Source organism: Ovis canadensis, chromosome 3 (assembly GCF_042477335.2).
Source record: "Ovis canadensis isolate MfBH-ARS-UI-01 breed Bighorn chromosome 3, ARS-UI_OviCan_v2, whole genome shotgun sequence".
In the NCBI taxonomy this organism is placed as follows: domain Eukaryota; kingdom Metazoa; phylum Chordata; class Mammalia; order Artiodactyla; family Bovidae; genus Ovis; species Ovis canadensis.
This window is the reverse complement of record NC_091247.1, coordinates 227,099,098-227,126,168: the sequence shown is the minus strand read 5'-3', so window position 1 is coordinate 227,126,168 and position 27,071 is coordinate 227,099,098. Positions and strand designations below refer to the sequence as shown.

At 57.0% G+C, this 27,071-nt stretch overlaps 1 protein-coding gene across 2 annotated transcripts in view; it reads left to right on the top strand.

The window, feature by feature from the left end:
• Positions 1–21,795, top strand: part of PHF21B (PHD finger protein 21B) — an 84,800-nt gene extending 63,005 nt beyond the window's left edge. For both annotated transcript variants that reach the window (XM_069581758.1, XM_069581759.1), the window contains exons 3-13: positions 1,845–1,937; positions 3,061–3,411; positions 4,663–4,803; positions 9,258–9,309; positions 11,484–11,560; positions 13,836–13,890; positions 15,305–15,327; positions 16,335–16,493; positions 17,963–18,038; positions 18,395–18,498; positions 19,741–21,795. In XM_069581758.1, coding sequence (XP_069437859.1) covers positions 1,845–1,937; positions 3,061–3,411; positions 4,663–4,803; positions 9,258–9,309; positions 11,484–11,560; positions 13,836–13,890; positions 15,305–15,327; positions 16,335–16,493; positions 17,963–18,038; positions 18,395–18,498; positions 19,741–19,959 — 1,350 coding nt within the window. In that variant the 3' untranslated portion in view covers positions 19,960–21,795. The remainder of the gene's footprint in view (positions 1–1,844; positions 1,938–3,060; positions 3,412–4,662; positions 4,804–9,257; positions 9,310–11,483; positions 11,561–13,835; positions 13,891–15,304; positions 15,328–16,334; positions 16,494–17,962; positions 18,039–18,394; positions 18,499–19,740) is intronic.
• Positions 21,796–27,071: the final 5,276 nt, after the last annotated feature.

Genomic DNA, 27,071 nt, shown 5'->3' with positions numbered 1-27,071 from the left:
GCTTGTGTTCCATCCCTGGTCAGGGAAATAAGATCCCACATGCTACACAGTGCAGCCAAAACTGAAAAAAAAAAAAAAAGTGTTTCTTTGAATGAGTATTAAACTTCACCAAGTGTCTTTGAGACATCCAGTGGAGATGATATTAAAAAAAAAAAAAAAGAAGAAAACGCTTACTGCTCACAGTTCCAGAGGTTGGTAGCTGGAGAGCAGAGTGCCAACTTGGCCAGGTGAGGGCTTTTTCCGGCTGCAGACTTCTTGCCTGGAGGAAGGGGCTAGAGTTGCTGCAGCCTCTTTTATAGGCAGGAATCTCATTCATTTCATCAGGATTCCACCCTCCTGGCTGAAGCACCTCCCAAAGGCCTTGCCTTCTAACACCATCACTTCAAGCATTAGAATTCGAACAAATGAATTTTAAGGGGACCCTAATATTCAAAAGTCTTCCCTGGTGTCTCAGACGGTAAAGAATCCACCTGCAATTCAGGAGACAAAGATTCGATCCCTGGGTTGAGAGGATCCCTGGAGAAGGGAATGGCTACCCACTCCCATATTCTTGCCTGGAGAATCCCATGAACAGAGGAGCCTGCCAGGCTTCAGTCCATGGGGTCACAAATAGTCAGATACGACTGAGTGACTAACACTTTCACTTTCAACATTCAAACCACGGCAGACTCCTTGCTGTGTCCTCAGTTGGCAGAGACGGGAAGGAAACCCTCTCAAATCTGTCCTTATGAGGGCACTAATTCTGGAGTGCTTATCTAGACCATCTCTAATTCCTGATACTGAGGGGAGGGAAAGGGAAGGAAGCCTTTTAAAATGTTCTTATTTCAATTGTTATTTGCAGTTAGTTTTATGTTGTGACATCTGATTCAAGACTAGGTTTAGAAAAGAAGCTAGACCTCTTGCTGTGTCTGTCTGAGGGGCTTCCCAGTCGCTCAGAGGTAAAGAATCCGCCTGCCAATGCAGGAGATGCAGGGGGTGTGGGTTTGATCCCCGAGCTGGAAAGATCCCCTGGAGGAGGTGATCACGACCCTCTCCAGCATTTTTGCCTGGAGAATCCCATGGACAGAGGAGCCTGGAGGGCTGCAGTCTACGAGGTCTCATGACTCAGACATGACTAAGTGAGCATGCACAATCCCATCAAGAGGCCTCCACCTTCATGACCTGGTCACTCTCAAAGGCTGCATCTGTGAAAGCATCACACTGAGGATTAGTGTTTCGACACGCACGTTCCGGAGGACACCGACATTCAGTCCATAGCAATACACATATATTTAACTTTTTACAAAACTGTCAAACTGTTCCTTATACCAGTTTATGCTCCCAAGAGTGGCGGTCGGACTGCGTCCCGTCCTCACCAGCCCTGGGCTCGGCCAGCTCTTCTTATCGTCACCCTCTGAATGGGTGTGTAGTGGTATCTTACTATCGTTTAATTTGCATTTCTCTAATAACTCATGATATTTAGTATCTTTTCAGTAACTTATTTGCCATCAGCGTATCTTCTTTAGTGAACTGTTCTGTTCGAATCAGTTTTTAATTGGGTTGTTTTCTGATTAGTGCGTTTTGGCAGTTCTTTTATATATTCTGGGTACAAGTCTTTTTATCAGATAGGTGATTGGCAAAGTGTTATTTTTCCCTTTGGCCGTGACTCATTTTTCATTCTCTTAAAAACTGTCTTTCCAACTTCAGTTGTTTCTGAAGTTCAGTTGATTAATTTCTTCTTATGTGGCGTGTATCTTTGGTGTTGTATCCAAGACTCTGTGCCTGAACCACAGCCCCCAGATTTCCTCCCGTGTCTCGTCCCCACGCCCCGTCCCATCTGAGTGCTGCCCTCCGTTGTCTTCCAGGCTTTGGGAACCATCACTGCAGTGCCTGTCACTGGTCCTCAGGTCAGCTCCTTGCAGAGGTTGGCCGGGCAAGGAGCAGCAGTGCTACCTCAGGTAAGCAGCCTGCGGTGGGCCCTGGGGTGTCTGTCTGTCCACAGCCCCTCAGCACTGAGGTTTTAGGTGCAACCACAAGGGAGTCCCTTTCCTCTCTTGCCTCCTCTGCCCACCTTCCAGAGGAGATGTTTGGACTAGACCCCATTTTTTACACACTGAAGAACTGAGAAATCAGTTCAGTGGGTCATGACCAGGATTTTTTTTTTTAATGGAATAAACTGTGCTTGAGTAGAATAGAGCAGATGCATCGGAAACACTGTTTTGTGGGCAGAGTTTGTTTCCGGACTGGATCACGATGTAATGAAGACTTTCGAGTATGGGCCACGGTTAAGAAAGCGTGAGAAACTCTGGACGAGCAGGTGCCCTTGGGAGACGCTGGGCCAGGTGCCCCCGGCTCAGTCTGGGGCCCCCGAGACTGGGCTCAGCACTCTGGACCAGTCAACTGACCTCTAACCTTCCTGGGCGGAGTCTCCTCTTCTGCAGAGGGGGTGTTGCCAGTGCCTCCCTGGCCTTGAGGGCTGAATCGGGACACAAGAGCCTTTGTAGCTGGGCCAGGTCTGGAGCAGAAGCCTGCCGGTGGGGACTCAGCTTAGTGGGGCACCTGCTGCTGAGCTGCCAGCTGCCCAGGTGATGCCGGCTCCTGCCTGTCCTGGGGCTGCAGGCTGCACAGACGCCCTCAGCCGGAACCCAGTGAGGGGCAGGGGCCCAGGGCCCTCTTGTCCTCGTGGCAGCCCCTCTGAATGCCCATCTGTGCTGAATTCACCAGGATCCTGTCCCCAGCAGGCTCAGATTCCAGGAGGGGGAAGATGAGGAGTCAAGACGCTGTGAACCCAGAGTGACTGGCCTGAGTTAGAAGGCTTCCCGGGGTGCTGTGGGAATAGCACCTCATAGCCTGCCTGAGGGTCAGGGAGGGCTTCCTGGAGGAGGTGGTACCGGAAGCAGGTCCCCAGTCTCTACACCGCCGTCCCCTCTCCTCTAACACGGGGGTCTCTGAGCCAGGTCACGTCCCTGCCCTGCTCTGGAGTCTTCCCCAAGTCCTGGCTCTGCTCAGGACTGCTCTTCGGCCGGGCCTGTCAGCAACCCCCTGTGTGTCTGATCGTGTCCCCGACCCTCCCTTCCCCAGGTTAGGCCAAAGACTCTGATCCCAGACAGCCTCCCCGTCACCCCGGGCCGGGACCGGCCACCCAAGCAGCCCCCAACATTCCAGAAGGCCACCGTGGTCAGTATCAAGAACCCCAGCCCCGCGCTCCCCACCGCCAACAACACCGTGAGCCATGTGCCAGCGCCCGGCAGCCAGCCGCGGGCCCTGCCTGAGCCCGCCGCCGTCAGCTCTCCTCTGAGCGGCGCCGGGGTGGCCTACGCCATCATCTCCACCGCCCCCAGCAATGCCGCCGCCCTGGCCCCCAGCACCGCCGTGTCCGTGGTCAGCGACAGCGTCAAAGTCCAGCCCCTCCTCATCAGCGCCGACAACAAGGTGAGGGAGGGCAGGCTCCCCGCGGGCCAGGTGGAGCGGGGCTGGGCAGCGTGAGCGACCGGCTGGTGGAACGATCGAGTGGCCGAGTGAATGGATGGAGTGAGAGCAGAGGAGTGAATGGACAGTGAGACTGGACAAGTCGGTGAGGGAACGGATGGGGTGGGGCTATAAGTGAGTGGGTGAGCTGGTGGGAGGATAAATGGTGTACGAAAGAGGAATCAAGAGAATGAACCGGTGTGGGAAGAGTGGGGTGCAAAGGGAGTGAGTACGTGAGTGGAAGACTATGTGGCCAGGGACTTGCCAGGTGGTCAGGGGTTGAGACTCCTTGACTCTACCGCAGGGGACACAGGTTCGATCCCTGGTCAGAATCTAAGATCCTGTATGCCTTGCGGTGTGCACCCCCTCCCCCCAAAAAGGAAAAAAAAGACCGTGTGGCTGAATGAATCAGTACCCGTGGGAAAAGAACAATGCCTCGACGGATGAAGTATTTCATTCGTTGGAATAATTAACTAGCTAATAAATTGTGTGGCCGAGTGGGTGGCTGGAAGAGTCCCTGCTGATGGAGGGAGGGAGTCGAGGACTTTATAGGCCCCGGTTGCCCCCTCTGTGATGCCCCCCTCCTCATTCCTCTATGATCCTGCAATTCCAGGCCCCGTGCCTGAAGGGGGTGGACACATCTGACCCCCAGTTCTGCAGCCCTGCCCGTGGGGGCCCCTCCACCTCCCCCTCACCCCTCCACCCCATAGTCGCTGCCCGTGGGGCCCCTCCAGCCCCCCTCACCCCTCCACCCTGTAGTCCCTGCCCGCAGGGCCCCTCCAGCCTCCCACTCACCCCTCCATCCCGTAGTCCCTGCCCGCGGGGCCCCTCCAGCCTCCCCCTCACTCTCCACCCTGTAGTCCCTGCCCGAGGGGCCCCTCCAGCCTCCACCTCCCCCTCCACCCTGTAGTCCCTGCCCGCAGGGCCCCTCCAGCCTCCCACTCACCCCTCCATCCCGTAGTCCCTGCCCGCGGGGCCCCTCCAGCCCCCCTCACCCCTCCACCCTGTAGTCCCTGCCCGAGGGGCCCCTCCAGCCCCCCTCACCTGTCCACCCTGTAGTCCCTGCCTGCGGGGCCCCTCCAGCCTCCCCCTCACCCCTCCACCCTGTAGTCCCTGCCCGCGGAGCCCCTCCAGTCTCCACCTCACCCCTCCACCCCGTAGTCCCTGCCCGCGGGGCCCCTCCAGCGGCCCCTCACCCTCCACCCCATCTTCTAGGTCATCATCATTCAGTCTCAAGTGCAGCCGCAGCCCGAGAACACCGCAGAGTCGCAGGCGCCCACAGAGGAGCCGTCTCGGGGGGCTCAGGCCAGCAGCAAGAGGAAGGAAGAGCGGCCCTCGAGCCAGGAGAACCCCGAGGTGGGTGGCGGTGGTGTACGCGCCGCTGTAGGACGTGCCCCGAAGGGGCTGGGGCGGAGACTGGCCCCGGGAGCCGAGGTCCCGCTGTTGGCGTGCCCCAGACTTGCTGGCTGAGGGGCCGTGTGGGGCAGTGCTAAGCTCTGACCCTGGACCAGTCTGCCTGGCTTGGCCTCCCAGTCCGGGTGGGGCCCCACAGGCCTCCCAGTCCTGATGCTGGGTGAGGGGAGGGCATCACGTCCGTTTCCTCGTCTGTGAGATGGGAGGGGTGAGTCTGCCTTCCTGGCAGCGTTGTTGGGAGGATCTCACGGTCTGTGTCCACTGGGGTCCCGGAAGTGAGCCTGGGCGCTGCTGGCTGTTGCCTCGCACTCCCGAGCCCGGCTGTCCCCCCATCCCGTCCCCCTGTCCTCAGAACCCCCTGTCCAGGGCACAGTCCTCCTCTTGGCAGCACGTGACCCTGAGGCCGTCCTGCTCCTCCCTCCACCCCACTGTTCACTGAACGACTGAAGGCAGCCCAGGATGACCCTGCAGGCCCTAAAAGTCAGCTGTTTATTGAACTTTTAGTCACAGTAGGTGGTGTCCTTGTGTTCCTGCTGGCATCCTCAGCTGTCCTGGGCCAAAATCACCCCCTCTGGGCCTTTTTCCCTGTGACTGCCCCTACCTGGCCCCTGTTCCTCTCCCTACTGACTGTTTTGTCTTACAAGATCACCTTCAGAAACCATCTCCTCCAGGCAGCCTTCCCTGACCACCTACCACCAGCAGACCGCACCCCCCGCCCCGGGCTCCTCCAGCTCCCGTTGGTTCTGTTTATCAGAGCGCGGTCATCTGAAGAAGTCATTCAGCCATTCGTCCAGTCGCTTATTTGTCAATCACAGCTCAGCCTTTGCTGCAGGCCAGGCTCTGAGCTGAGGATGGGGACAGTGAGACGGCAGACGTAGCTAGTCCGAGCACGAGGACGCTCACTCCTACCGCCAGACACAGGCACGGCCATTCGGACTTGAATCTGGGTTAGAATAAATGGCAGGTGTCGTCAGAGAATTACAAATTCTGAGCTGTGGGAGATCCAGGAAGGAGAGCTTCCCGTGGTGCTGGTGGTAAACAACCCGCTTGCCAGTGCAGGAGAAATCAAGAACGGAGGGTGTGATCCCTGGGTCAGGAAGATCTCCTGGAGGAGGGCACGGCAACCCACTCCAGTATTCTTGCGTGGAGAATCCCGTGGACAGAGGAGCCTTTGCGGGCTACAGTCTGTGGGATCGCAAAGAGTCAGACACGACCGAAGCGACTTAACACACAGGGAGAGGGAGGAGGCCTTGGAGGGGAGGGGTGTGATCACGGGGATGGGAACGGAGAGGGTTTCAGGAGAAGGACGAGTGGCATGTCAGCTGGAGGACACTGCCCAGGCAGTCACGCGGACATGGGGAGAGGACTCGGCACGCCCGGAAGATTGGCCGGTCTCTGGACCCCGGGTAGCACGTGTGGGTGGAATTTCTAGGTGTTGTTCGTCAGTCACTCAGTCGTGTCCGACTCTTTGCGACCCCGTGGGCTGCAGCACGCCAGGCTTCCCTGTCCTTCACCATCTCCCGGAGTTTGCTCAAACTCGTCCAGGGTCAGTGATGCTACAGAGAACTTCTCAACATGGGGTTAAAGATAGACAGCGGAGGCTGGTTCTGGAAGACCCGGATGCAGGTGGCTAAGGGGGAGCTTCATTCCTTGGGTAGTAGGGAGCCATGGAATGTCTTTGAGCAGGAGAGTGACTTGGCTATTGTCCGCAGACACATCCAGAAAGCCTGTTGGCAGTTGGTAGAGTGGACTACTCACCAAGGTTGAGATGCGGCCAGTCTTCTCTCTGGCTTCAGGCCCAGTCTTGTCCCAAGAGAGACAGCCCATTCTATTTGGTGGTAATGAATGAGCACCCACGGTGTGCGAGGTGGGGCTGAGGGGCCAGCTCACAGGTCAAGCTCCCATGAGCACCCTTCTGTCCTCCGATGGGGTTCTCTGCACCCTTAATATTCAGGAAGGATTTCTGGGTGGCTTCTCTTTGTTCTTTCAAAGTATATCTTAGTCAATTATTGTGCGTTTATACAATTAGTATAATCACATCTAACTACATAATTAGCGTAAATACATGTAATGACTTAAATAGAACGTGCAGTCACAACACGCCCTGGTGTAAAAATCCTTATTGAAGTTGCTTTTAGAAGAAGGCTGGGAGCTGGTGTGTTGCATAGACGCAGGCTTCCCAGTGGCCTTTGAACCTGTTTGTGAAGAACCTAAGTCAAGAGCGCTTTAAGCCAGGGCAGCAGCTGCCCCAGAAATGTCCTTAGATGCACCAGTCGCGGACTCGGGGGGCCAGGGGTGGGCGTGGATTGGGGCTAAAGAGACGCTGACTGGGGCTGGTAAGGCTCAGGTGTGTGGTGGCTTCCGGTGGCTGTTGAGGTACCAGTGTCTGTACATCCACATACACACTTTCTTTGGAGCCCACGGCCAGGGAAACGAATAGCACAGAAAAGGCCAGGCTCTGACTGAAGAAGCCAGGGACTCTGGGACAGGATGGAATCCGCCGAGCCTGGGGCAGGAGCCAGGCTGCCTGTGAGATGAGCTGGGCTCGGGCACATGATGGGACAGCACCCACACAAGGCATCGAAGGGACCTGGGGCAGTAACACCCCGCTTCCCTGCCGAGCGACCCTCCATCACTAACTACACTTCCTCCCCTTCCTCTGCAAAGCGGATGGGGCAGAAATGACAGCATTCACTATACAGACGAGAAGATGGGCTCAGAGAGGTCGGTGTGTCTGCGGTCACCAGGCTGTGCGCTCAGCCGGGACAGACCCTGGTCGCCTGGCTCCTGCCCCAGGCTCGGCAGATTCCATCCTGTCCCAGAGTCCCTGCCTTCTTCAGGACAGAGCCTGGCCTTTTCTGTGCTATTCGTTTCCCTGGCCTCGGGCAGCATCTGACCAAGCTGGTCACTCTCAGATTAGTCTGTGCCCCATGGAACGGCAGCTAGAGTAGGAGTCCTGGCCCCATTCCAGCCTGGCCCCAGCCCCAGCCCCAGCCCTAGACATAGCCCCAGCCCTGGCCGCAACTCAGCCCCGGCCCTGGCCAAACCCCAGTCACAGCCACAGTCCCGGCCCTAGACACAGTCCCAGCCGGACCACCGTCCCGGCCACACCCCCAGCCCCAGCCCAGGCCACACCCCCGCTCACACCCCCAGCCTAGGCGACACCCACAGCCCCAGCCCAGGCCACACACACCCCCAGCCCTAGCCCAGGCCACACCCCCAGCCTAGGCCACACCCCCAGCCTCAGCCCAGGCCATACCCCAGCTCACACCCCCAGCCCTAGCCCAGGCCACACCCCCAGGTCACACCCCCAGCCTAGGCCACACCCCCAACCACAGCCCAGGCTACACCCCAACCACACCCCCAGCCTAGGCCACACCCCCAACCACACCCCCAGCCTAGGCCACACCCACATCCCGAGCCTAGGCCACACCCCCAACCACAGCCTAGGCCACACCCCCAGCCCCAGCCCAGGCCATGCCCCAGCCGAGGCCATACCCCAGCTCACAGCCCCAGCCTAGGCCACACCCCCAGCCCTAGCCCAGGCCACATCCCTAGCTCACACCCGCAACCACAGCCTAGGCCACACCCCCAGCCCCAGCCCAGGCCATGCCCCAGCCCAGGCCATACCCCAGCTCACAGCCCCAGCCTAGGCCACACCCCCAGCCCTAGCCCAGGCCACATCCCTAGCTCACACCCCCAACCACAGCCTAGGCCACGCCCCCAGCTCTAGCCCAGGCCACACCCCCAGCCACAGCTGGGCCACCTGTCTCGCAAGACCCATGCACACAGATGCTCCTTCCCTCTCTGCAGCCCTGCTGCCACAGCCCTTGTCCCTGCCTCCCCTCTGCCCAGGCTCCCAGCGCCTAGATGTTTCCCCTCTGCAGCTAGAAGGGTCTTCCTACAATTCACCAGAAATAACCAAGTCACCACCCTTTGTTTTTAAAAATGTTTTCCAGCTTTATCGAGATGTAGTTGGCATATAACCTTGCGTAAGTTTAAGGTTCACAATATAATGATTTGAGATATGTATATACTGCAACAGCAGCACCACAGGAATTGCAGTTAGCATATCCATGGTTATCCATTTTTGTATTATCCATTGTCACCTCCATGGTTGTTTATTTTTGTGTGATGAACACCTGCTTTTCAAATCTACTCTCAGCAGCCTTCACATTTACAGTATGGTACCACTGGCTGTAGCCACATGCTATACGTTATTTATCGCACAACTGGAAATTTGTAGTTTGTCATTACTGTCACAGCCCAGAGCAGCTAAGGAGACAGGATGACTCATGTCCTGTGGGATCCTGGAACAGCGAAAGAGCATTAGATAAAAACTAAGGAAACCCCAAATAGAAAAGCTGGGTTAATCCTTCTCTGTTGCCTTCCCTCAGAAAATCGCCTTCATGGTGGCGCTGGGCCTGGTGACGACAGAGCACTTGGAAGGTGAGGACCCCCGCAGTGGGGCTGGGCCTGGCTGCCGGGTGGGTGGGTCAGGTGGCTGACTGGGCATCAGACAGAAGCAGTGGGTCTCAGATTCCCGGTCAGATGTGACCCACCTTCCGCGAGGTCGGTGCTGAGTGCCTGGTTGTCATCACTGAGACCAAGGAGCCCACCCGCTCTCCCGGCTTGACTCTGCACAGAAACCTCTGTGTGTCAATGGATGGACTTTGTGGGTTCTCTGCCCCTCAGTTGGAGGCAGCACCGTGAAGTGATAAGATCGGGGTGCCCAGCTCTGTCATGACTGACGGCTCAAGCTTGGGCAAGTCACCCAGCTCCTCTGGGCCTTAGTTTCTCCATCTGTAAAATGGGATAATAGCCAACTCTTCCTCCTGGGGTTGTTGGCTAGAACCAAGAGGAGCAGCAGCCACCTCCCCTTCTGTCAAGTTGGCCTGTGGACTCATGTCCATCCCAGACCGGTCGGTGGAAATCAGCACATTGAACAGACACATCATCATGGCACTATAGGTGCCGTTAGACTTCACCGATGAGAGCAATTGCAGATGAGCTCTGTGCATCGTCACAGAATCTCAGGGCCTAGAAAGCATAGAACCAACCGTCTCGTGGCACGTGTGGGGAAGCAGAGGCCAGAGACGTTGATTCACTTGCTCAAGGTCACGCAACTAGCCACTATCAGGCCCAGGATGGCATCCATGTCTCCTGACTCATGACCCAGAGTGTTTTTCCACAATTCCAACCTCACTGCTAAAGACATTTTATAAAGTGAGAATACCCCTGCACCTCAGAGAGACCTGGATTCAGGAAGGAATTGAATACCCCGGCGCCCGAGGCTCGGACCAGCTCTCACCTCAGGTGAAGGTTGTCTCCAGGACAGCACGTGAAGCCGGGGGCGGGAAGGGCCTTGGCCAGACCACCCCATGCACGGCCGAGTCAAGCGTGCCCTGGAGGTGGGGCCAGGCCTTTCCACGTCCACCTCCCCTTGCGTTCCCTGGGTCTGATGCTCTCTGGAAGCAGCTGGGGTGTAGGTGGTGGGAAGGGACGGGGCCGGCCACTCAGATGCCCTGCTACATGGCCCTGGCCCTGGTGGGGGTGTCCCATGCAAGGACCCCTCCTCTCATGGCCCCCCTGCCTTCTTGGAAGCAGTTCTGTTCATGTCTGAATCCTCCTGCTTGAACCTGAGTGTAGGGAATCTGGCTGTGCATGGCGGCCTTTGAGAGCCATTTCTGCTCTGTCTTTGGAGCCGTGGAGGCAGCCTGGGGTGGTGGAACTGGCCCGAACAGTCGTGTCAGAAGTCCCGTGTTCAAGTCCTGGCCGTGCTGCTTAGAGCTGGGCGACCTTGGGCCAACTCCTTCCCCACTCGGAACCTCACTCTCTTCATCTACGACTTGAGGAAAGCCACTTCCTCGGACTTTGTAGGGTTGTCATGGCAACTGAGCTAAAAGCACTCTGCAAATCCACTTGTGATTGTTATAATTTGTGTGAACAGTCCTCATTTTACAAACTCTGCTCCCTCCTGCCCATGATACCCCAAATATTTTTTTTATTTGTGTTTATCTGCATCCTAACTTCTTCTGCAGAGGGTCTGAGGGGCCTTATGGGAAACACACAAATAATATTGGGACAGTATCAAAGGAGAAGTCAGATCCGAGAAACGAGGCTAGGATATAATGTCAAAACAGCTACAGAGAGAGAGGCAGGGCCCACCTGGCAGTCAAAGCAAAAGGGGGAAAAAATGGGAGGGAAAACCCAGATCTCGAACTGCAGGAGGCTCGCCACGCCAGGCCCCGTAGGGAGGACGGTGTTTGTTGTCGTGAGGGCAGGCTGGCTGAGCAGAGCAGGCACCTGCCTTCCCAGGAGCCCTCAGCCTCACTCTGAAGCTCAGTCTGGCCTCAGTCTGACCATCAGGCACCAGCTGTCCTAAGGTCCCAAGAGAGGCGTCCCCAGGCTGGAGGACGGCACGTGGGGCCGTGCCGAGAGTGGGTGCCTGGACTCTGGGTATCCCCCACCCTCCGCTCAGTCAGTGCTTCACCATGAGGCCAGCCCAGATGCTGGGCAGAGGGGCTGCAGGGCAGGAGGCAGTGCCCAGGGTTGGTAGAGGAAGCATCCAGGGTTCCCAGGGCAGGAAGACTCCCGTAACCACTGCATCTGGGCCTTTCCAGAGATCCAGAGCAAACGCCAGGAGCGAAAGCGGAGAAGCACAGCCAACCCCGCCTACAGCGGCCTCCTGGAGACAGAGGTGAGGGGCCCGCCAGCTGCACACGGGGCGAGGGGTGGGGGAGGCTCCGCGGGGCTAGCCTCCTCACCTGCCCCTCCTGATTAGAGCTCAGGGCATGGCAGTGAACAGCCCTGACCTCCTGGGTTCAGAATCTGGTGAGAGACAGAGGCAGAGGACCACCATGTCAGTGGGTTCTCAGGCGGGCTGCCCTGGGGCTGGGGCTGGAGGCAGGTCGCAGCCAGCTGCCTGATTCTTCGTCCCGCTGATCCGGCATGAGGTCTGGTCGCAGGCAGTGCTGGGCTCTGGTCCTCCTGGACCCCTTGGGCCCAACTGGAGCCCGGTGGGCTCAGCCCTAGCTCCTGACTCAAGAGAGGCCACAGAGAGGAGAGCCTGGGAGGGGCTGGGCCAAGCGAGGCTTGGGAGAGGGTTGGCTGGAGGACAAGAGGGAGAGACCGTGACTTCACTGAGTTCCCTCTGGGTGGAGACATGAGGCCAACAAGGAGAGACCCCGCCTGGGATGCCCACCTTCCCCTCCACCTAACCCCCTGAGCCCCAGTTCCGTCACATAGTGGCACCCCAGCTCTAAGACTGCTTCTTATGATGGGCAGCGTGCACTCCCCTCGGATAGCCGAAACTGGTCAAATAGGATGTGACAGTTAACTCCAAAGGAGGGAATGCCCCCTTCATCCAAATCCCATGCAACACACACACACCATCCCCCCACCCCCCGCCCCGAGGTTGGCTGCAGCCCCCTAGGAGGTGATGAGAGTCACCAAACGCCAGTCAGTGATGCCCTTTAAGGATGCAGCTCAGGGAGCACCCAGCCCCTCTCAGCTTCACATTCCCAGGGAGGAACTGAATCCAGAATAGGATCGCCTTGCCCGTGCACATCAGAGTCCAGAATTCTCGGCTAGAACCCAGATGTCATCTCCCAGAAGCCAGGTCTGCCAGGGCTGCAGATGCTCTGGGCTTTCCTGTGAAAAACGCCCTGGAATCTTGCCCTGAAAGGGAAGCCGTTTCATGAGGGCTCTGGAGTCGGGTGGCCCTCCTGAAGTGGAGCCAAGTCTGCAGAGCCCCAGGCCCTGGCACGTCGCGGAGGCCAGCGAGGCCCTGAGGGGCCCAGAGGAGGACAGGAAGATGCTGCGCTTGCTTTCCCCCAGGGAATTCTTGAGTCGGGGCCAGTTGTACCACATCTGCGGCTCACCAGCTGGACCTCACCGGGAGGGGACGCCCGTGGGTGCCCTGTGGGGAGAGCGCCCTGTGTCCCTGTCGCATGCTCCCAGCCCACCTGCCTGCCCTCACTGGTACCCTCCCGACTCCTGCTCAGAGCACACGCATGTTCACACGCGCTCACTTCCTCCCTGACTTTCTGAGCACTGGGCCCCGTTTGTGAGAGGGGCTGAGCTGTTCCTCCAGCTCCAGCCACAGAAACAACACGTCCTCTGTACAGGATGGGCACTGTTCTGTTGGTTGCGCTCGCGATGGATGTGCCCCCTGCTCTGGGGGCCAGGCCATACCCTCGTCTCCGATGTCTGTGGCCTTGACCAGAAATGACCTGATTAGCGAATCAGGAGCTGATGCAAAGCCCTGTGACCTTGAGCCCTGACAACATGTAGTTCGTGGGTCTCTCTCGACCCTGAACATGGCCCAAACACGTTGAGGGAGACGGGTTTACAACCCGTCATTCAAGTCTATAGCCGTTGTCTTGCCACAGCCAAAGCCACCTTGAACCACCAGGGTCTGAACCCATGTGGCCTGTAGTTGCTAAAGCCCAGGACTAAAGTCACCTTCTGGAATGTACTGGAAACTTCTTCATTTACACGTGATGAGCCAAGGGTCACTGTTGGTTGTTAGGTTCCTGAACCTCATGCTAAGAAGTGGGGTTTGGGGAGTCAGTCCCTAATATGCCTCGTTTCCCACCTGAGCCCAGAAGCTGCTGAGAAAGAAGACTTAGGAGGCAGACAGATGGACAGCCAGATGCCTGCTTTGTTACTGATTTGCCCCACCTGGACACCTCTAGCCATCCTTCCTGAAAGAAGCAGGCGTGCCCACAGGAGCCACAATGGGGCTGAGCCATTGCGGCTGTCGGGCAGAGCCTTTGCTGGCTTTTGCTCTGGCTGACCTGCCTCTCCCCTCCCCCATGCCCACATCTGTCCCCATTTCTGCCCCTGGTCTTGGGTGTCCAGCTGGAGTCCAGAGCCCAAGGTGGGGACCCCGTCCCGGGTGAGTCCTGGGCTGGGTCTGGGTCAACCTAGGAGGGCCCCCTGTGATTCGGTTTGATTTTCTGTCTCTGCAGAGGAAGCGACTGGCATCCAACTATCTCAACACACCCCTGTTCCTCACAGCAAGAGGTAAGCGCTTCTCCTGCAGGGCTGCTGTGGGGCTGGGCTAGGCCATACCTTGCTGCCCTGGCTGCCGCCCGGCTACCCAGCCTGCCCCGTCTGCAGCCGCAGCCGGACAGCTGCTCTCGTGGGCAGCGCGTCACGGCTCCCTGGGCCCTCTGTGCCCCGCTGCCCTCACCCTCACCTGTCACGTGACCTCCCTGAGCCTCGGGTTGCTGGTCTGTATAAAACCGGCCCGTGACAGTGCCGGCCTCTCCGAGCTGGGCCAGGGACAACAGGGTGAACGTGCCAGCTCTGTGTAACTGTTGAGTGCAGTGCACACACAGGAGCTGTTCTTCCCACTAGACTATATAATTTCCAGAAATTAGAAGGAAAACTATTTTTGTGATCATTAAATTATGTGGTTTGGCCATCCCTCGCTGGAATGGAAGTGGGTTATGGTTGAAAATGAGTTGACAGTGAGCCACTTTGAGGGATCCCTGGAACAATGTTTTCTCCACTGGACAGCTCGCTGCTGCCATGTTCCTCAGGGAGCTTAGGGGCCATGATGAACCTCTTTTTTGATGGGTTCTGGCCATGACCAGGGCAGAGATGTTTACTTCTATGATACCCTGGGTGAAGACCCAGGAGTTGGTGGGGCCTGAGATACTACCAGCATGCCCCTGGTGAGGATCCAGGAGTCACTAGGGCCTGAGATACTCCCAGAATGCCCTGAGGACCCAGGAGTCACTAGGGCCTGAGATACTCCCAGCATGCCCCTGGTGAGGACCCAGGAGTCACTGGGGCCTGAGATACTCCCAGCATGCCCCTGGTGAGGATCCAGGAGTCACTAGGGCCTGAGATACTCCCAGAATGCCCTGAGGACCCAGGAGTCACTAGGGCCTGAGATACTCCCAGCATGCCCCTGGTGAGGACCCAGGAGTCACTGGGGCCTGAGATACTCCCAGCATGCCCCTGGTGAAGACCCAGGAGTCACTAGGGCCTGTGATACTCCCAGCATGCCCTGAGGACCCAGGAGTCACTGGAGCCTGAGATACTCCCAGCATGACCCAGGTGAGGACCCAGGAGTCACTGGGGCCTGAGATACTCCCAGTATTCCCCTGGTGAGGATTCAGGAGTCACTAGGGCCTGTGATACTCCCAGAATGCCCTGAGGACCCAGAAGTCACTGGAGCCTGAGATACTCCCACCATGACCCGGGTGAGGACCCAGGAGTCACTGGGGCTTGAGATACTCCCAGCATACCCCTGGTGAGGACCCAAGAGTCATTGGGACCTGAGATACTCCCAGCATGCCCCGGGTGAGGACCCAGGAGTCACTGGGACCTGAGACACTCCCTTCCACCCTGGGCCTTGTGGACTCTAGTCCTGATCAGTGCTCCCCTTGGCCACTAACTTGTTCTCCGCCCTTCTTCCCTGTGCTAGCCAATGAGGACCCCTGCTGGAAGGTATGTGTCCCTTGGTCTTCACACCTGGGTGGGTGGGACATGCTTTGCACAGAGTCCAGGTAGGGTCACTCCTGGCAAGGGGCTGGGGCCCCTTGGCCTGCTGCTGTGAGATGGAGCAGAGGGCCTTGGGCTCCACGCTCGGTGCTGAGGGCTTTGTACAGCACCAGTCCACTTTCCAGCCTGTCCCACAGAGTTGGGCAAAACCACAGGGCTCAGCCCACAGTTCAAGCAGGAGCCCTCCAGACACAGGGACCCCTGGAGCCGTGACAGCCTGTGTAGAAGCAGCTGATGCTGAGTGCCAGGGCGTTGTCTGGCCTCACAGTGTGACCTTGGGCAGAGTTGGCCCTCTCTGGGTCTCATTCCCCACCTCATTAGGGACTGGACTCGGGTCTCAGGGTCCCACCCCACACACCTACATTTCCATGACCTTGTGAAACCCCACCCAGCATGCAAACACTACGTCCCTGCTTCCCAGGATGCTTGTTGGTCACAGCCTTACTTGTGGGCATGTCTTCAGGGTTTATTCAGTGTTTTTCTTTACTCAGTTTCAGACCTAATTCTAAGTTTCCAGTCCCTTCATGCCACAGTCAAGCCACTAAAAAGCAACGTGTGATGATATTTCCATTAGACCGTGTTCTTTGCAGCCCTAACCGTGTGGTGTCGCAAGTCTGTGCCAGCAGGGGTAGCGTTTGTCCACAGCCACCCTGTGCCTGGCCAGCTGGGGCATGGGGACAGGAGGTGCCTTGAGCCTGAGTCCTGCTGCGTGGAGCCCACAGGCCTTGGGGGGCCTTGGCTTTGAGGCAGGAGACCGGGAGGCTCCTCTTCCTGGTTTGCAGGCCCGCGCTCACTTCATTATCCCCCGTCCTCGGGGCTTAGTCCTGTCTCCCAGAGCTGCTGAAAACCTTGGCGGAAGAGCTGGGTCCCAGGCAGGTTGAGGTGGCAGCTGCCTGCCCCCCGCCCCTGCTCCCAGCCGCCTGACCTGCCTCCCACTGTCCTGTCTCTTCCAGAATGAGATCACCCACGATGAGCTCTGTGCTGCCTGCAAGCGAGGGGCCAACCTGCAGCCGTGCGGCACGTGCCCAGGGGCCTACCACCTCAGCTGCCTGGACCCGCCCCTCAAAACAGCACCCAAGGGCATGTGGGTGTGCCCCAAATGCCAGCAGAAGGTATGGGAGGCTGTGTCTGTGTGTGGGTGACCCAACCCTCACCTTCACCATCTCCCTGAACTGCAGGGCCCTCACTCACTGGGCACAACATCTGAGGCTTCTCAAACCGTCCCTGCTTCCTGGGTCATCCCCACCGTGAGCAGAGATGGGGAGCGCCAGGCTGGGGCGGGGTGAGAGGCAGAGGGGCTGGGTGGAGAACTAGGCTTTGCAACCTCAGCACAACTGACCTTTGGAACAGGATAATCTGTTGGGGGGTGCTGTCCTGTGCCCTGTAGGGTGTTCAGTGGTGTCCCTGGCCTCCACCCAGTAGATGCCAATCACAGCCCCCATCGTGGCCATGTCAGACACCGCCAGTTGAGGACCATGGGTGTGGAGCAGAGGTGTCCCTCTGCAGCTGATTTAGCGATTCCAGCTTAGTGTAGTAATAACACAAACCACATAAAATAGCACCAGTTAACACGTTAGAAAGTCGCTCATTCGTGTCCGACTCTTTGCGACCCCATGGACTATACAGCCTGTGGAATTCTCCAAGTCAGGATACTGGAGTGGGTAGCTTTTCCCTTTTCCAGGGAATCTTCCCAACCCAGGGATCAAACGCAGGTCTCCCACATCGCAGGCGGATTCTTCACCAGCTGAGCCACAAGGGAAACCCAGTTCTCACTGATAGCAACATGCAGATGAAAAACCATCAAATTAGCAAAAATGATAACATTCCCTTCTGGCAATGATGTGGTGAAATGAGCACTCTTAGACGTTACCTTGAAACTGTGTACACCTTTTAAACCCGGTGTCTTGCTTTGAGTAGTAGAACCTACAGAATAGTTCAATACAGGTAAAGTTCTGTGCAGAAGGAAGTCCCTCAGCTTTTCTTTATAAAAGGGAAGAAAATAGGAACACCTGGCTTCCCCATAAAGAGTTGGTGAAATAGATTCCGGCACTTTACTCAGTGAGAGATTATGGGGTCACTGAAAATGATTTTTTTTAAAGGAATTTGGAATTCTTTGGGACTTGTTCACTATGTGGGATTACGTTTTTAAAAACTAAAAATTAAAAAAAGAAAACAGGTTTTGTAGCTGCTGTTTAGTTTGACCATCAGCCATCTGACTGAGAAAAGCAGGGTGCAGAACAGAAAACCTGGGTGAAAATACTTGCAAGTGTTAATATCGTGTGTGGCTGGGTGGTGGGACGTTTCAGTGCTATTCTATAGAATGTGTTACTTGTAAAATCATTGGGGAATCCTCTTCATTTCAGTGAGGAAGACCTTTACTGCCGTGGGGAGTCCTCTTTATTTTAGGAAACACTGAGTTCCCATCGTACCGGGTTTTGTGGGGACCTGAGGGGAGGGGCGTGCCCGCCCAGAGAACCCGTGCCCGTGCCCCTGTCTCCCTGTCCTCCCACCCCGGGTTCCTCAGCCGGAGCATGGCAGGCCCTGGGCTGCCCGCTGGCTCAGTCCCCCATCTTCCCTCCAGGCCTTAAAGAAAGACGGAGGTGTGCCCTGGACCGGGATGCTGGCCATCGTGCATTCCTACGTCACCCACAAGACAGGTGAGACATCGGGGCAACTGGGAAGAGGCAGCGACACCCTTCTGTTCAACCCCGCCCTCGGACTGCTGGACTCACTTTGGGCCCAGCAGAGGCTGTTCTGATCCAAAGCTCTGAAAAGAGGGAGCCTGGGACTAATCCTGAGTGCAGGGCAGTTACTGCGGAGGTGGAATTTCAGCCCCTGAGCATCTGGCAAGAGCCTCTGGCTCCTGCAGGAGAATGTGGCCAGAGTGACCCCTAGGGATGGACCTAGGATCCTTCTTGCCCCTCCTGCTCAGCCGCGGCCCAGCTCCGGCTTACCTGCCATTCCCGGTGGGGCCTGGGGCCCAGGCCCTCTCCTAGTCCTTCCTCTCTCCTAGTCAAAGAAGAGGAGAAGCAGAAGCTGCTGCAGCGGGGCAGTGAGCTGCAGAGCGAGCACCAGCAACTGCAGGAGCGAGACCGGCGCCTGGCCTCGGCGGTGCAGGTGTGCGGGGCGGGCGGGGCCTGCCGGGGGCCATGGGGTGTCGCAGATCAAAGTGTTACTGTCTGGTCACTGACGCCCCAGAAGGGGGCGGACTCGGCAGGTGGAGAGGGCAGCTCTGTGGCTAAGTAGCACATAGTTACCAAGCCGTCGGACATCTGGCTCTGCCCCTTCTCAGCTCTGTGACCTCAGCAAGGCCCTATCTCTGAACCTCAGTTTCTTCTTGTATAAAGGGAACATGATGGTTTCTTCTCTGTAGAATGGTGGTAAATGGTGGTGGTGATGGTGGTGGTGATGGTGATAATGGTGATGGTGGTGGTGGTGATGGTGGTGATGCTGGTGGTGATGGTGGTGGTGATGGTGGTGGTGATGGTGGTGGTGGTGATGGTGGTGGTGATGGTGGTGATGGTGGTGATGATGGTGGTGATGGTGGTGGTGATGGTGGTGGTGATGCTGGTGGTGATGGTGGTGGTGGTGATGGTGGTGATGCTGGTGGTGGTGATGCTGGTGATGATGGTGATGATGGTGGTGATGGTGGTGGTGATGGTGGTGGTGATGGTGGTGGTGATGGCGGTGGTGGTGTTGATGGTGGTGATGGTGATGAATTTGGTGGTGATGATGGTGACAGCAGTGTCAGGACCTGGTAAAAACTTCTTAAATGTCGTATTTCATTTAATCCTCTCAATAACTCTATGAAGAGGCCCTGTGATTATTCCTATCTTGGAGTTTTGGACATAGTCTCAGGAAGTTGAAGTTATTTGCCCAAGCAGCAAATGATTCAAATTCTAACTTGAGGCGTCAGTCCCTAACCACTTTACTGTGATGCCATGAAACCTAAAAGGCTAGAAAAAGCCATGAACACAGCAGGCAAGAGAAAGAGCAGAGAACCGGCCAGCAAGCTCAAGGTCTTTCCGAGGGGCTGCAGTTGAGCCAGAGCAGACTCCGAGCTTCCTCCAGCAGGAGGAGGGAACGGTGTGGTCAGCTGGGAGCCCCCAACCACAAGGGAGCACACTCCCACATCACTGCACACATAGCAGTTCCAGCCCTGAATCTTAAACCAACTTCTCCTGTGGATCTGACTGCCATTGTATTCCGTTTTTTGCTTCTGGCTGGTGTGTGATGCCCTCTTCCTGGTTTCTTTCAGCCTCTGCGAGGGAAGGGAGGGACTTTAGGAGAAGGGGCTTCCCTGGGTGGCATGCATTGCTAAATGCTGAGACCTTTCTCTCTGACACCTTCCCCGAACAGAAATGCCTGGAGCTCAAGACGAGCCTGCTAGCCCGGCAGAGGGGCACCCAGTCGTCCTTGGACCGCCTGCGGGCTCTCCTTAGACTGATTCAGGGTGATCAGAGGCTCCAGGTCACCATGACGACCACCAGCCCCGCCCCACTGCTGGCAGGGCCCTGGACCAAGCCCTCAGCAGCAGCCATGCACTCTGCCCTCCAGCACCCCCAGGGGCACAACTGACCCCTGAGGGACCGGTCTTCACAGCCGTGGAAAGTCACTGGGACCCTGCTCGCGAGACCTGCGGGTTCTGTCAGCCTTAATTCATACACACTATGAATTTCAGACAAACCAGAGACAGGAAAGAAGGGAGGAGGAGCTGAATGAGACTCCTGGAGCCAGGACTCTGGGGATGGAGTCCTGCCCGCTTCCGGTCAGACAGGACGCCCAGAATCCAGCTGGGGGCGCACAGTCAGCTCCCCGCTGCTGGGGGCTTGTCCAGGCCTCGGGTTTCTGGGCACAGCTGTCTCCTCGGCCTCGAGTCAGCCCCGCTCCCGACAGAAGGGCCGAGGCGCCCCCACGTGCTTGCAGGAGGGGCGCCGGGGACACGACGTAGCTGAGTAGTAGAGCTAGTTGGAGCGAGAGGTGGTAGACTCTAGGTAGACTCCGCCGCCCGTCTGCCCTCACGGGCCGCCCGGCGCGCGCCAGGCCTTCCAGACGCCCCCACATCAGTGTTACTAGCGTTCAGAGTTGCAGCTGTTTAACTTGAAGGACGCCCCGAGGGGTCAGACGCTGCTGCCGGCGGGCCTCTGCCTGGCCCCTGATCTCGGGGGGCGCCCTCACCACGCGCCTCCTCCCCGCCTCTGCTGACGTTTTGGATTCCTCTTGCCCTCGGTGTCTTTTTCTCACGGAGTTTCTGGGCGAGGTGGAGCTGCAGCCATGCTGGGGAGGCGTTTGGCAGGTTTTCCATCTGGGGTTGAATCGTTCAACCCAACGACCGAAGCCTTTTCTTTTCTCCTTTCGAAGAGCCGATAAAGTATTCCATTCCTCTTTTCTTGCCAGTACAGACACTATGCCAAAAAATAACTTTACATTTTTGTATGGCGTTTTTATTGTGAGATGATTTAATGTGAAGGGGACTTGGTGACTTTGCTTCCCGCTCACCGGAGTCTCCGCTGCCAGGGATGAACAGGAGCCCCCTCAGGCGGAGGGGGAGGCTGCCAAACTGGAGGGACCCAGAGCGGCTTTTAAGAAGTGGGGGGAGGGGGGAGGGAGAGACCAGTGGCCTCGGGAGACTGGAGGGTCCCTCTTCTTGCAGTCTCCCCAAAAGTGGAGGAAGGGCGCCCGCCATCGTCAAAGGGCTCCTGCGTCTGGGGTGGGCTGTGCAGGCTTGTCAAGCCTTGCGGCTTCTCCAGGCCCCGAGGGACTTAGAACTTAGCACAATAGGATGAGCATCTGGGAGCCACGGGGCTCCCACCCCCAGCATATCACATGGTGCCGATCGCAGTGCACACGTGTGCGTGCACACACGTGGCCCCAGACACGCGCACACGCACGCAGGATGCCAGCTGCACAGCCAGGGGGCTGGCCGGTGCCCCACACGGTCCGCTCACGGCCCCTCCTACCATTCCCATGATTCCGGGAAAACTGTGCTGTACGATACAGATCTATTTTAATACACTTAACACTGGGTTGAACAAGATTTTTATATTCTTTTATTGATGAACAAAGTGAACTGTGAGACACACGTCTTATATATTGGTTACTCTAGATGCCAATTATACATTACCACGTGGCTTGAGATGTAAATGTCTTCAGGTTCCTTTTTTTTTTTTTTTCCAGTTGGTTGGTTTTTCTTCTCGGATGGATTGAATTATGTTTTTGAAAAAATTGTTAATGGGAGGATGTGAAAGGTTGGACCCGGGAGGGGTAGCTGCTGGTGTGTCTTGAGACTTAGTTTTCTTTGGACCAGGGAGGACCGTCCGATGGCTAGTGAGGATAGAGAAACCGTGTTTGTCTTGAATATCCCGATGTAGTTTCCTTCTGTACGATGCATTAAACTCGATGGATGGTTTCAGAGCCCTGTGGTTTGTTTCCTTGCCTTCAACAGAGAGGCCTCGGGGAGCACGGGGTTGGGGGGCAGGGAGGTGGGGATTGGAGGGGGTAAAGGTCAGGGTCCTGCCCTCAGCCCACCTCATGGGAAGGAGGGAAGAGAGAACCCTGGGCAGGGCTACCACACACAGATCCCCCAACCCCAGGGGGTGCAGGCACCCCTTTTAGGGCCAGGATTGACAATCGAAAGTAACAGAAGCCCAGAGCAGGCTCTGTGTGGAGCCAGGGGCCACGTGCACACTGTTCCCCCCCCCCCCCACTCCCCTCCTCCTCTCAGGATCCACAGGACTGCTGTCTCTGCCTCCTGGGCAGCATGGCCCCAGGGTCCCACAACTGCCCTGGGTCTTAGTCACACTGGGAAGCCAGACCGCCTGCATCCTTGCTCCAGATGTGATGTAGAGGCCTCTGGTTGGTCCAGCTGGGTAAGGAGCCCATCAACGGACAGTCAGCTGTGGCCAGAGAATGGAGTCCCCAGCGGGGTCTGCTGCAGCCAGAGGCTTCTGCTCCCCGCCCCCACCCGCTCCCCTGCCCGGGCCCAGACCGGTCAGATGACTTTGGCTCTGCTTTGGGGCAATCTCTGAACACTGCGCGTGGGTCCGTGTTGCGGCCCCCACTCCTCCTGTGTTCTCACGGGCCTCGCCTCACCTCCTGGCTTTCCGTGTATCTGTGCTGGTATCTCCCCAGCCTTCGTCTCCAGCCCAGACCTCTGCCGTGGACTCCCGCTGCCCACGGCCAGCCCCAGCGGGCATCTCGGACGGCCTGGTCTCCGCTGTCCAGGTCGTCTGCCAGGACAGCTGACGTCTCAGAGGCCAGCCCCTCCGTCCCGGGGAGCTCAGCCTCCTAGTGACGGGGGCTGGCCCTCCACTGCGGTCAGTGGCCACCTGTCAGGTGCGCTTCCCAAATTGCAGCAGAATGTGCTGATTAACACTTTGCCCCCCACGCCGCCGCCTCGGTCTCACCGTCCGCAGCCTGGACCACCGCCAGCACCGCCTCTGCACAGTCACCTCCTCCATCCCGCGTGGCTGGCGCGACAGCACCTCCGTTAGACCCCGGCTTTCCCTCCTCGCTCAGCAAAAGCTCAAGTCCTCAAGGCTGCAGGTCCCGCCTCCTCCAGCCCCTTCGGTGTCCCCTCCCACTCCCCTCCACTTCCACGGCTCTGTTCTGGCCACGTGGCCTCTGTTCACCGCCTGGAACCCACGGGGCCTGCTCCTGCCTCAGGGCCTTTGCACATGCGGTGTGCTCACCTGTGTGCCCCTTCCCCCCGCCGTCTCCCTGAGTAGCTCCCCCACTTGGGGACTTGACCACAGTCCCCTCTCAGGACAGCCATCCCCAGGTTCCCTGACCAAGACCCAGCATTTCCTCCCCTTCCTGGGTCTGACTCGGGACGTTCCTGACCTGCCGTGAGTCACCTTCCTGTGGTTTTGTCCGCTTCTCGGAGGCAGGGAGCTCGGAGGCTGGATGTCCAAGATGAAGGGCTGGTTCCTCCTGAGGCTGCGGGACAGACTGCTTCCGGCCGCCGTAGACGCATCACCCGTCCCCTGCTCCGCCTGACACTTCTCCTTGTGGGTGTCTGTCCACATCATCCTTTTTCATCAGGACAAGTTGTACAGGATGAGGCTCCACCCCAGTGGTCACACATAAACTGTGTCATCCTACTTCTGAATCAGGTCACATTCACAGATACTGGAGGGCTAGGGACTTCAGCGTCTTTTGTGGGGGACACAACCCATAACAGACACCTTCCACGGGTCCTCTGAGATCTGCTTCTCAGAGGTTTCTCCCCGCAGGACCAGCCAGGGCTGCCCCCCTGGCCTCATCTACCCCCTCACAGCCCACGTAGTGGCGTCCTGCCCAAGACCCCGTTCTCCGATGCCCAACTGTGTGCCTGCCCCACCTGGCTCCTTCCTGGGACCTGCTCTGACACGTCAGCCCCTCCCAGGGGACTTGAAGTGCCAGGACCTAAAGGGGGACACACCCAGGTCTCACAGCCAGCAGGTGGCTTTATTCCAGTCCGTGGTTCCCGGACACTCTGCCTCTCTGGACGCTGGACACTGGTCACGTGGGGCCCGAGTGGATGGCTGGAAGCTGCCCCAACCTAATTGCAGGCACCTGCACTCCGGACCTGGCTAGCTGGCCAGTCGGGGGCTGCAGATGGCGACCTGGCCCCCGGGTGACTTCACCGAGCATGAGGGGACAGATGAAGGGGCACAGGCTGGCCAAGTGCTTCTGACCACACACTGCCCCTCCCCGCACTTTCAGCCCAGACTGCAGGTCCCATGGTGGTGGGCAGCGCTCCTTAAACTAGACTCTGCTGTGCCCCCACCCATCTCCCAGACGCCCGGGGCTCCCCGAGAACAGCGCCTGAAGGGTCTGGTGATGCTGCTCGGGAGTTCTTGGTCCCCACCTCGATGTCCTGCCCTCCCCTGTGCAGCAGCTCAGGGTGTGGCTGGGGGGCTCCCCAGGTACACCCCAGGGAGAAGTCTGAGCAGGAGGTGGCTGCAATCTAAGACTGTGAGACCACCCTGCCGGGCCACCCCAGCCTCAGCCTGTCCTGCTTCGGGCGGCTGCTGCTCACCCTGCCCTCACCCCCTGCCTCTGGTCCCCCCGGGAGGACCCCACACCAGGCCACAGAGAGAGCTAGGTGCTGGCCATGGCTTCTGCTACCCTCACTGGCTACCTCTTGCTTGGCGAGGCCCCAGCACCCACTCCAAGAATCCCTGGTTTCCAGACAGAACGGAAGGACTCCCACCTACCCGCAGGCAGCTCTGATCGGGTCCCTGTTGTCGTCGGTGGCAGAGACCCACTGGTTCCAGTAGCATCAGGCAGGTCCCTGCGGGATTGGGCAGCCTGGCGGGGGAAGGCTGGCCCCAGGAGGGTGTGTGTAAAGGTGCTTCCACCCCCAGCTTCCCCCACAACACGGGGTTAAGTCAGAAGGAGGAGGGGTCCCCGCCACCTCCACTGCGGGGGCTCGAGGTGGAGGCATTGCCCAGAAAGCGGGGGGCAGGGGCAGCCTGGGGTGGGCCACCTCTGGAAGCATGGCACTGGTGTCAGAGCAGGCTCGCATCAGCCCCAGAGAATCACTGTGTGCATCACTTCCAAATCCACGGTCACTGACTTCACGTTTATTTCTTGACCTCGCTATGTGGCACGCGGGATCCTGGTTCCCCAACCAGGATTAGAATTTGCACCTTCTGCAGAGGAAGCGCAGAGTTCTAAACACTGGACGGCCAGGGAAGTTCCTCAAATAAAAAAATAATGAAAGTTCCTGTATCATCACCTCCATTCTCCTCTTAAACATCACCAATGGGCTTCTTTTTCTTTTCTGTTTGTAAAAAATAGTTTTAAATACTGTATTTCACTCTTACGGAATTTCCCTGTTTTTAAAGATTTTTATTTTTGTTTTTCAGTGTGATTTCCTCTCTTTTCATTTACTTTAAGCATTTTTTCCTTTATGAACTTGAAGGTGTGTATAATAGCTGCTTTAACATCCTTGACTGCTATTTCAACACCTGCATTATTTTAAGGTTGGTCTCCATTGATTGTTTTTTGAGGTGGCGCTAGTGGTAAAGAACCCTCCTGCCAATGCAGGAGACATAAGATACGTGGGTTCGATCCCTGGGTCAGGAAGATCCCCTGGAAGAGGGCATGGCAACCCACTCAGGTATTCTTGCCTGGAGAATCCCATGGACAGAGGAGACTGGCGGGCTACAGTCCATGGGGGTCACAAAGAGTCAGACACGACTGAAGTGACTTACCGTGCACACATCATTGTTTAATTTAGACTAGACTGCATTTTCTGTTTCATTGTATGATGAATAATTTTTAATTACATCTTGGATGTTGTGGATATTATGTTGTAGAGACTCTGGGTTCTGTTATAGTCCTTTGAAGAGTGCTGGTTTTTGCTTGCTTTAGCAGGCATTGAACTGGGCCCTAACTGCAAACTCAGTTGGTGGCTCAAACCCCAGTTCAGTTCTTTTATCATTAGCTGGTGTCTATCCTACATTTGTGACTCAGCGATCAGGTAGAACTTTAAACAGGGTTTAAATGGTCAAAATACAGACTCTCCCTGTCTGGCTCTCTCCTGTCCAGAATTCCCTACCCACCTTCTAGTGACTGTCCCAAATGCTAACCTCTGCTCTTTGAGCCAAACAGACCGCTGTTTCCTATCGTCAATGTAGCCATTCTAACGGAATTGCCGACTTTGGCCCAGATCAGATTAAACGCCACGTAAAGGACCCTCGTCTCGGGCCATCCCTTTCCAAGTGTGTCCCTCCCTCCAGCCCATCCTCACTCGTTCCCCAGGGCCTGTACATTGTCGATCTTCTCTCTGCTTACCCATGTCCTTTTGTATTTTGTCTAGAGTTTACAGACGTTGTTGTGGAAAAGTCAAGTCCCAAGAGAGTTATTCAGCCATACTGGAAGCAGAGCACTTATTTATACTGAGTCCTTAGAAAAGCTTGTATGTATGTGTGTGCCCAGTGGCTCGGTCGTGTCTAGCCCTCTGTGGCTCCATGGACCACCGGGTTCAGCCCACCAGGTTCCTCTGTCCATGGAGATTTTCCAGGCAAGGATGCTGGAGTGGGTCCCCATGTCGTCTTCCTGGGGATCTGCCCGACCCAAGGATCGAACCCTCGTCTCTTGTATCTCCTGCTTCGGCAGGTGGATTCTTTACCGCTGAGCCACCTGGGAAGCCCCTTAGAAAAACTTAGACTGAAGTAAAAGTTAAAGACCACCTTCCTACTCAGTGTTTTAAAAACTCCTTTGGGACTTGTCTGGTGGTCTGGTGGTTAAGAATCTGCCTGCCAACGCAGGGCACACCGGTTCGATCCCTGCTCTGGGAAGATCCCACATGCGCTGCAGCTGTAGAAGCCCACACGCATTAAAGCCTGCGCTCGAAAACAAGAGAAGCCGCTGCAGTGAGACGCCTGTGCCCCTCAACCAGAGGCTAGCAGCCCCCACTCGCCGCGGCTAGAGAGAGCCTGAGCCCAGCAACGGAGACCCAGTGAGGTCAGAAATTAAATGAAATTTGAAAACGCCTTCTGTATATTGTTCAGACGTGTAGTAGCTTCAGTTCACAAACTATATACGACTGGGGCGTTTTAAAGCTTTACACAAGCGATAGCACCCTGTATTTATCATCCTGCGACTTCTCCTCTCCGCATAACACTCAGAGATTCAGTCACGTGGAAACGTGCAGATCCAACTTACTCTTTACCTGCAGGACACTGTTCATTCTCATG